Below are 10,601 nucleotides of genomic sequence, written 5' to 3' on the forward strand. Positions count from 1 at the left end.
ACTTATAATGTCGGTTTTTTCGATATGATGTAGAAATAAGAAGTTGTGTCACACCATATCAGTGAATGAAATGAACAAAATGCTAATTCAAAGCTCAACATCATTGATAGGGATGTTTATCGGCTTTAAAGAGGTTCATACATCCATCAGCAAACGTTGTTGTGAGGATATGTTGCACATTAACGCTGGCATGGTCTAAAAAAGGCCTCAACTTTTCCTCTGAATATGGACACGCATTGATATACTTTCCTCAGCACATTTGGCCAAACACATGTTAACAATTTTGCAAGAGGTTCTTTTATCTTTAACGAAAACATAGACAGCTTGATTCCTTATACAATATATAAATTGTCCCTAGTTATGTTAAAATGAGTAAAATTCTTTTGGTTGCCCAAAACATAATTCGCGTACTTATTACTATTTATAAATCTGGACGATATGTTGATCTCGGCTCATTTTGAATCACAAGCTTTTCCAGTGAATATGATGATATATAAGTTAGATTTATTTGCTAGAAAGGTACTAAAGGAAGAGACAGACATATGCTAGAATAGTTCTTAATGTCGTACACTATTCCTAAGTACCTGATTGTATCTCCGTTTTCATATAAGACATCATATGGATCAATTCATTAGTGTTTGTCATTATTTTTTCCCATTGAAGGGACTTTAAGAGAAAAATTTGAAGATTGGCTGTCTGCCATTTTGAATCGCCATTTTGACCTACATAACGCCGTTTTCATGAAGACCAGCATATTTTTTCAGACTCAGCATACTTTAATTATGATAAAAAACCACGCTGGACCAAATTAGTTGCCGTTATTTGCCGTTAAAACGTATAAGGAATTAGGACTAGACTAAATCTAGAAATTTAAATGTGTGATAATTTTTACTTAAAGAAAGAAAAGAAGTACCCATTTAGGATGACCCCTCCATTCTTCCAGAGCAACCATAACAGTCAAATGTACTTAATGCTTCTGACGTCTGTCATCATCATGCAATTGGGGGTGGCAAATGAACGGCTCGGTCAGGAAACAAATAGTTTGTCAGAATGTGACAATACAAATATTCAGATCAACATCACATGTCGAAAAGAGGAGGCACCCATTCCAAATGCTCGCAACACGCTGCAAAACGACAGTATATTAGAAAAAGAAGCTAAAAATACAACTCTCACCGAACATTTCCAAAAAATTGGCCAAAACAATCCAAAAAGTGTACTTGCTTCTTCGACTCTGAATGAGAATAAAACCTGCAATTTCATAGACGATGGACAGGCAGGAAATATTGTTGAGAAATGTAATGATGTAAGTGGACATGCCTCTAACTCTTCTGGGGATTCTTTTTCTTTTGAAAACGTGCTCTACGACATTATGGTGTCCGTTGGACTTTTTCTTGTAGGGGGTACTGTTATGCTTTTAAATTTGGTAGTTATTGTTGTGATGTATTTGACGCCAAAATTACGGCGAAACACATACCTAAACCTTGTATTGTCACTTTCTGTGACCGATTGTCTTTTCGGGTTCAGTACGCTCTTTAATGGGTTTCGAAAAAGTTTGGGAAATATTTTAGGAAATGGAGAGATTTGCTTTATATCAATTTTAATCACCTCTTCGCCATTAGCAGTGTCACTGTACCAAACTTTCCTCATTGGTTTTCATAGGTATCTTGTCATAACTGGATCTGCATGGGGCAAGAAATTATTTAAAAACAGACGTAAGTACATTTGGTATATAATTGGCTGGTCAATGGTAATTGTTCCATTGTCATTTTTCTACAAAACTCTTAGCACTGAAAGTGATGCAGAATGTTCGTTAAACAAAGAAACACAGGCTCGGTACATAACAGTCTGCATTGTCATTGTTCCAGAGATCGTTTACATGGTATTAGTTGTAGTATTTTACTGCTTGGCTATGTGTAGTCTTAAAAGGCGATATCTGAACTCGTCGCCATCAAACGTGTCTACCAGCATTCTGAACAACAAACGTCAGAAATATTTGAAATCAATGAAGTCAGTCAGCATTCTTCTTGCTGTGTTGTTAATTTTTTCTGGTCCACTTTTAGTCTACAATGTAGTTGACTTAGTTCAACCATTACCAAAATTAGTATTATACTTAACATTTGCATTAGCAAACATCAACTCTCTCTTAAATCCATTGATTTATTTCGTAAATATTGCTGAGTTTAAAACAGCACTGAAGCGTCTTTTCAGCAGGGCACAGTCGTCTGATTCGTCAACAGCCAGTACGATGTAGATATCAGCAGAAAATGAAGATGTCATTGGAAAATTTGAGGAAATCTATTTTTAACGTTTCAGCAATTATTTGAAAATGTAATAAAATGAGTTGTTTACCTTGTTATTTCCAACAAACTGAATGTCAGTCATGAAGACGAAAGTTGTTGATATGTGTTTCCATTAATATATCTGGTCGCCGAGACCGGATAAAGAAAACGAAAGAGACACATACACAAAAGTGATACATAAAGAGAAACAAATCATATCAATTTGCAAAAAGACACACTTTTGTTTTATTGGAACAACAACGGTTTCATTTCACAGTTTTTAGCTGTTAGGAAAATGATTGCTGCATTTCTTTAAATTATTATTGTTTACCTTTGAATTGAATGTATGATTTTCACTTTGTAAATATTTTGCCTTTTACATGATTCATTTTATATGTAATGTTCTGTTCCGTGTGTGATTTTTTTTAATTTTTTATCCTTTTCTGAAAAATAAACTTGACATCATCATATCAAAACAAATTTCAGTTGTTTCTTCCCGGTTTTACATTTTAAAGTCATTGCTAATATTTGAAAATTAATAAATCTATGGCAAGAACTGATTTTATGAAATTATTAAATGTGTGAGCGTTCGATTTTTAACCACGCCCAATTTGGTATTTGTTCATGTGGCCCGTTTTTACCATATTTAAAAATCATTATGTTTAGTTAAATACCCGTTAATGCGCCATTTGTTCAAAGATAAATTTGATATATATCACTTGACAACAGTGACTGACCTGCTCCTAAAAAATAGAACAATTATTTTTAAACGTGTTAAGTTTCACTATGTACATCACACAGCTGGCATGTGTAAATGAAATATACATGTTCTTCATACTTAAAGAAAACATAATTTGAAAAAAAACCTCTTATTGACTTTTTTGACTGAAATCTATAATATAAATACATGAAATGCATAGGATAAATATAAAGATTTTTAATAAACATTTCGATCATCAGGGTGTTTGCAAACATGTCAGCTTGGATAACTAATTTATTAATTGCATTATGTTGGTTTTTTTTAAAAGTGTTACATTAAAGTATATTTCTGTGTTATCAATCAACCATGCTTTGTTGGATCATTTCAGCTTAATAATGTGTTTAAATGAGATATCTAACACCCGGCTACACAGTATTTCCCGGGGCTATAAAACGGTTGGAAAAAGACATTTTTTTGAATTAACGGAACAATATTTTGATAGAGAGTATTTCCTTAAAACTGTATTACATGATTGACAAGGAAATTCAGCGTTATATCTAAAACATTTATGATGTCATATGTACTTCGTAGTCACGTGACGTGCGGATCCTAATATTGCAAATGTCTTAAGGACGACAGACCGAATTTGCTTTGCGCAGATATATAACACACGTAAAAATATTGATTGTTACGAACATTGAATTCTCAATTTTACGTCACAATCTCCAAAACTCAATGAACAAATCGCTTTTGACGCACTATATAGCCTTTCGACGGCATCAATACACACTTTAATATTTTATATAGTGGGTAACCTTGCTATTATTTGATATGCTGAAATATACTTTTCAAAATAACTTAACATGCACAAATTTTGTTAGTGTTTTTCAAAATTCCGTAGTGTGTTTTATATTAGCTCAATTGATTTATAATCATCTACATGGCTTATTAAATAGTGTTTGAGCCAGTCAGCAAACCATTTACCTTCCGAACCTCATCAATGCTCGCACATCGTCTCTGTGCTTAAGTTTTGATGAATTTTTTTTTTTTATAAAACAAAGTGTATAGCAAACTCTTATAGTTTTATGCTTTGATAAATCAAACTCAAAATGAAGTAGAAGTCCCTTTTCATAGAGTTTGCGCAGTACTTTCGACGAACAATTGAAAAAAATAACGCCACATCGCACGTTGGATGACATGATCGTTTTTAAATGCTACAAATTCAAAATCATCATAAGTGTCACATTGAAATTTGGATAGAAACTCTATTGCAAAGTTTTTTTTCAATTTATTTTTTTCTCTTACAAAAACGCGATTCCCTAGTATGTTCAATTAAAAAAGAAAATAACACACACAATTTTTGAGACGGCCCCTAATTAAAATCTAATTTGATTTTTATATTTTTTAGAATTGATTTTGATATATATTTAGTAACTCTAACACAATTTTTTTTAATAAAAATCGCCATGGTAGAGGTGAATTGGGACCGCCGTCACTTAAATCAAATCAAATTGTTATGCCATGTTTTGTTTACAAATTATATACTGCAAATTGGCCATCGTGTTTATTGCTATTTTAACAGGATTTCTTTTTAAAATTATCCTTCGCCAATGAAACTCGTATATGTATTACGCAAACATGTATCAAACTTTGTTTAAAAAGCAAATAATTCCAAACTTTGTACATTGTTTGACACTAATTTGACAATTTACATTCATATTATTTTAAACGCTAGGAATTTACACTTATGATAGGTATACATGCTGAAAAAACCTCTGCTCAATCATGTTAATGCTTCGCTTACATACAGTTGATCCATATTTAATCTTTGTTGTCCTGCAAAACTGTAGATTTTCACAAGTCACTATTTTACGTTTTTCAAATCATTTTTGTAAATATCAGAACTGAACAATTTCTTTTTACATCTTGAGTAGATCGTTTCACTTTGCATGACACGAAAAGATATATAGTCCTCCTTGGTTCTATAATCTTCGTAACAACTGATATTCAAAAGTAATACATGTAAATACATTAATTTTGTAGTTGAATGTTTCAGTTTAATTTACCCCACTTTTAAATGGCATGATATCCATTACTGATATGCCATAAAATATCCCGGATGTTAGTAAGTGCAGAATTATCGGAGGCAGCCATGTCTAGGTTGTTAATTTTTTCCCGAAATGTTCCGGACAAACGTTTACGTATAATTTTAAGTTTTCTCTGCTCTCTGATTATAAATATTTTTTTTAGATTAGATAATTACTTTAACTGCTGATAAATTTATTTAGTCACTAGTTTAAAAATAGAGGAAAAAATATTCGCGTATTATCTCACCTTTATTTTTTTCTGACAGTTCTTCACTATATGAATTTTGAAAAAGAAGTCATCTTTTTAAGTCATCTGAGTATTAAATGTCGTCCGCTAGGTAACGATGTCAATGAAATCTTCTGCAAAAAGCGATTGTAACGCCAGTTCATCTTTATAGTAGATTTTATAGTGTTGTCTGGTAGACTTTACTTGTGAAAATTTGCTCCCAAAAATCGAGGGTCAGGAAAGGTACTAAGATGACAAATGAAATGTATCTTTGATAGAATGAAATCATCATTAATAAAAAATGACTCCCTTTCTATCTAACTTTTTTATAATTAAAGAAATAATTTCCAACCAACCCTTTACAAATGGATGTGGAGTTATGCCAGATGAATGGATCACTGTAACTTAGAGATGGAGGACTGCGTACAAAACTATTCACGACATGTCACCTTCTGTGATCAGAGTACGCTCTACTAATGGCTGTCTGAACATCGGTAACGTCAAAATAAATGGCCTCCCCATTCAAATCAACCATTAAACTGAAACATTATCTATGATAGTTAGAACGATGATATGTTTTTTTTATATTCTTTATCATATACTTTATACCATGTTGCGTTTTTGCAAATCTTATACTTAGGAAACTGTTTAATACAAAATATGATATTTTATTGCATTCATAATATGCAACAGTTGCACAAAAGCTTTCAAGTAACTTACTAAATTATTCTTCTACTTGACATATATTATCCTTTTTATAAAATATGGATGATATCAAGCATCAGGCAAATTGAGTTTTATCAAAAACATGATGATTCTTTTCACTATTAATCCAACCCCCTTCCTTTAAAAAAACAAACAAAACCACAATTTTATAGGTGTTATCATGTAAATGAATTCGTTTATTTCATTTATAATACACAACTTACTTTGTATTCATCCAGATAATATCTTCATCTTACACTAGAAAACAGGAAACAATGTACTTTTTTCTACACTATCACCATACCACCACTAAGACAGGATTTCAGATTATATTTTTTCTTTAGATACATAAAAAGATATTTGGGTTTTGTACTTATATTTGTCTAATTTGTCTAAGAGCAACATTTGCTTGACCTTCATATCGGCCAAGTAATCACTAATTTTTTGGTTATCGATTTCTCAAAAAATATCTCGCTACTTTCCTGATTATTGCTGTTACAAGTAAACAATACAATTGATACATAATTGTAATACATAAAAACAAGTGTGTTATTACTATTGCTTGTAATTTAACTTTGGCTATCTTTATGCTCAATTGGCATTCTTCATCAGCGCAATTATCCAATTATGACCCAATCAGTTTGTTTTGGTCAAGCTGACCAAACAGAATACAACACTATCGTTGTTTGTTAGGCTCGTAATATAAATTGTATATTAGAGGAACTTGGATTTAATTCGGCAAGTGGCAATCAAGCTTGTACTCATAGCTCGCTTTCGAAGGATTCTAGTCTTTAAAATCAAATGTCACTTTTATAATATTTTCAATATTTCCAACAACAAAAATGAGTTTGAAATTACTTGTATTGAATACCAAAGCTAAATAAAAATCATTACAAACAAAGATATATAAAGGCTTCCAGTAAATGTTTACTATTTTTTTGTTTTTTCATAATTCTATGCGATCTATTTTATTAATTGCTGAGAAACCTGAAATATTATGTTTGACGATTTTTGTTTTCCAATTAAAGGTCATGATTGTAGTAAATTTTTATATCCTGTTTTTTATATTTACAATGCTTTAAAAATACATTTCTTCTGCTAAAATGAATTTAAGAGTCAGTCGTATTGTTATGAGCAAGATACACGGCTAACAATTCTTTGTCATGTAAAAAAAGATCGTGCCCTGTTTTTCTTCACATAAGTTCAATATACAATTAAAAAAATCAAGCTGATTTGTCAATCTTCTTATTAACTTTAACATTAATAAACAGTTCCTAACGTTTAACAAATTCATTTCATGCCTACAACTTGAATTTTCGCTTTAGCATTTAAAATGTAAACAAAAGCTTTGTTTACATGTTAAAGAATTGTAAGCTCTGTAACTTGCTTATGACTCGACGAATAACACTAGTTTTAAATTTTGGCTGCCTATTAAAATTGCCTTCCTAAAGCACTGTAAACATTAAAATCGGAAAAATGATCTCTGACCGAATCGTGACCATGCCCCTTTAATAGTATCAACAGAATAACGAGGAGTCTATACCATATATATTTTGTATAATTTATAGTTTCAAATTACATACCAATACAATTCTATGTTTCTAAGTCTAATGTCGTAAAAAGATCATTGAGAGTACATCGCTAATTTAAGTCATTAAGCTAAAAGTGCTTCTGGATTCTCAGATATAAAAATAAAGTAAAATAAAATGACACAAAACATTCATAATTGACAGTAAATTCAATTCTTTCCTATGCAGTTCTATTTTAATGAATGTGTTTTAATGCTAATTATAAGGTTGAAAGACGAAGATATGAAACTAAATAGTTCATTAGTCTTCTCAAAATTATAGGTTTGTATGTTCTATTAAGTCAGCTATCGAAACGGAAGTATTTGATATATAAAGTTAATATTCAGGTCAACTATTTCCCTTAATTTCTCAACTGATATGTTGCAGGATCTCTTTGTTTGTGTCGATATGCGATAATGTTTTTAATGAACAACTGAATTGCTTTTGTTAAACATACTCATGTATATGGGAGTGTGTTTTCTTAAAAAAAAAAACAACGTAACGTACTTTCTCAAAAAGAACAGAAAATACAGAGCAATTTAAGCTAAAAAACATAATTACAGAATGTTAATTAAACATAGTGTCTTCATGCTTATTTTTGACAAAGTTTTCAGTTAAAGTCTATTAAGAAAGTTAGTTTTCAAAATACGAAGAAACAAAATAAATGGTTGTGGAAAAAGATGTTCATTAAAAAAAATTGAAATCATGTTTATTATTTTGACATTCTATTTTCATGAATTCACTGATTTTTAACATGTGAATTGGTCCTTTACATACACAGCAAAATAAACCACATATGTTTCACATATGTTGTGATCAAACATACATAAAAATCATGTGTATCATATGTGAATCATGCGTCATTTTTCAAGGAAACACATGTTAAAAATGAGTTCAAAAACATGATTAACATGTATATATAAAGCATATAAACATACACACATGTGTAACATATGTTACTTTTTCTATATGTTACGCATATGTTATAATGTGATGTTCGTATGTATTTCATTCGTAATTTTACCACATGAGGAAAAAATGTGAAGAAAAACCTTGCAATTATACACATCTGTGAATGGCTTAAACAATACATTTAGTAATGAATAGATGTGTAACTGATTTTACAAATTAATTGTAGGCATGTACTTTCTATTTTGACTTTAATTTTGTCGTTCAAAAATATACGTCACATTTTTACATCACTGAAGCAGAAGAGCAAGAAGCAGGCGATTTTATAGCTAAAGCAAAGGTAAGGAATACTGAGCATTTGTTTTCACTTTCATTTTAAATGTCATCATGCAATTGCCTGTGGCAACAGAGTCAACCTACTGGGAGAATTCGGATGGAAAGACGATTTTCGATCGACGGACATCATTGTGTTCTTTAAAAAAGAGCCCCTGTTTTTTGATGATAAAAGCATAGTAAAGAAAATGCCAGTGACCCAAATGCAGTAGATGAATCACACATTTATTGAATATTTCAGAAAACTAACGTTGGGTAGGTTAGACCTCTCTACATGCCCAATATATATTGAACATAATTTTCCCGAAAGAGCTCTACTCAGCAGCTAACGGGTTTTAGTTGATTTTGGCTAATAAATTCTAAAAGGGAAAGCTTAAAATATTTGTTGATCTGAAGATATCTTAAGCTATAAAAAGTTAATAAGTGAAAGTAGCAAAGAAACTGGAGCAAAGCTTATTGCAGAGCATCGAGTAAGTCTTTCATTTGCACACATTATTAATTCTATATGCTTTTATAATACAAAAATTGCTTTAATGTTCAGTAAGTCGTCTAATTTAAGTTATAGCCTTATTCAATGCTAATTAAAACCTTTTTTAAACAAGATTATAGAAAGACATTAACTGCTGGATGCAGTTAATCAACTATGACACACTCAGTGACATATGTCTCCCTAAATTGTTAAATGTGAGTTCATATATTATGGAATTTCAATTCAACCAAAAATCAATTTGATTTAATTTAATTAGAATAATTATGCATGCAAAAAATCAACATGTTTTTTTAACTATATCATAATATGCTGCGATGATATTTTAAATTATGTAACTCATTTTGATGTGCACATGTTTGTATTCAGCGATGCATACGTGAAGACTCAAAACATATATTTCACATTTTGCCGTGTAGAAAAATTCAAGTTGTTATATATTCCAAGTTATAAAATATCACTTGTCTGCCTTACATGTATTGATGGGACCAAGAAGTTAAATGAACTACACCAATAGTTCAAACGAAAGAGAATTTTTTTTTATTTTTTTTTTTATGTTTCTTCATGTGCAATTTTCAAATCCAAATTGAATTTTAAAAAATTAAAACTTTTTAAATATTTTTTTTATCAGTGTGTTTAAACCGTAAATTCCTACATGTGTCTATGCCTTATTAGTTAAGTAGTGCATTTGTTGATCATTTCATTTTTTTAAAAAACCCGGAAAGCATAAAACTTAGGCTTCCACTAACTGAATAATTTGATTCAGACAAAAGACAACTAATGTAAGACAACAACTGAAATTAGAGTTTAAAGAATCGCTAATGTTTCATATGTAACGTCGCAGTTAAGATTGATATTTAAGTAAAAAGTATAGTTATTATTTTGTAGTTTTTGCACTTTATATTAATAAATTATATATTGGCCATATTTATCCGTTATTTACAGCAAAGATATAAATTACATCTTAAAGTTGCTTTGTTTAAACATTAATATTCAATAGTTAAATTCATTTCAATAAAATTCAGGTTAAAAAATTTAAGTTGCTTTTTTATCATTCAAGTATATTGTGTGTGACAGAAAAATTTCCCATTGAAGGATAAAATATTATTTTGTTTTTTTTCAATTGAAATGAGAGTAAATGTAACTGAAAGGTGATTAAATGGCATAGCTAAGTCATTCTGTCACCTTTCCAGACCCTCCAGTTAACATTCAGCTGACTGAATGGCAAAATGTCATCCTGTGTTTGTTTGTTTTTGTTTTTTGTTTAGTTTTGTATTGTGTGGTCTTTTTTGCAAACATTGGAA

At 30.5% G+C, this 10,601-nt stretch overlaps 1 protein-coding gene across 1 annotated transcript; it reads left to right on the top strand.

Moving 5' to 3' along the window:
- The first annotated feature begins 908 nt into the window (after positions 1-908).
- LOC136274940 (adenosine receptor A3-like) lies at positions 909-2,480 on the top strand. Its single transcript, XM_066082973.1, has one exon. It carries the CDS (start codon positions 923-925, stop codon positions 2,252-2,254), a length of 1,332 nt encoding a protein of 443 aa, XP_065939045.1. The 5' UTR covers positions 909-922; the 3' UTR covers positions 2,255-2,480.
- Positions 2,481-10,601: the final 8,121 nt, after the last annotated feature.

Source organism: Magallana gigas, chromosome 4 (assembly GCF_963853765.1).
Source record: "Magallana gigas chromosome 4, xbMagGiga1.1, whole genome shotgun sequence".
In the NCBI taxonomy this organism is placed as follows: Eukaryota; Metazoa; Mollusca; class Bivalvia; order Ostreida; family Ostreidae; genus Magallana; species Magallana gigas.

Excerpts from the sequence above, each read along its gene's own strand:
- LOC136274940 (XM_066082973.1), top strand. The coding sequence starts at position 923 with ATGACCCCTCCATTCTTCCAGAGCAACCATAACAGTCAAATGTACTTA.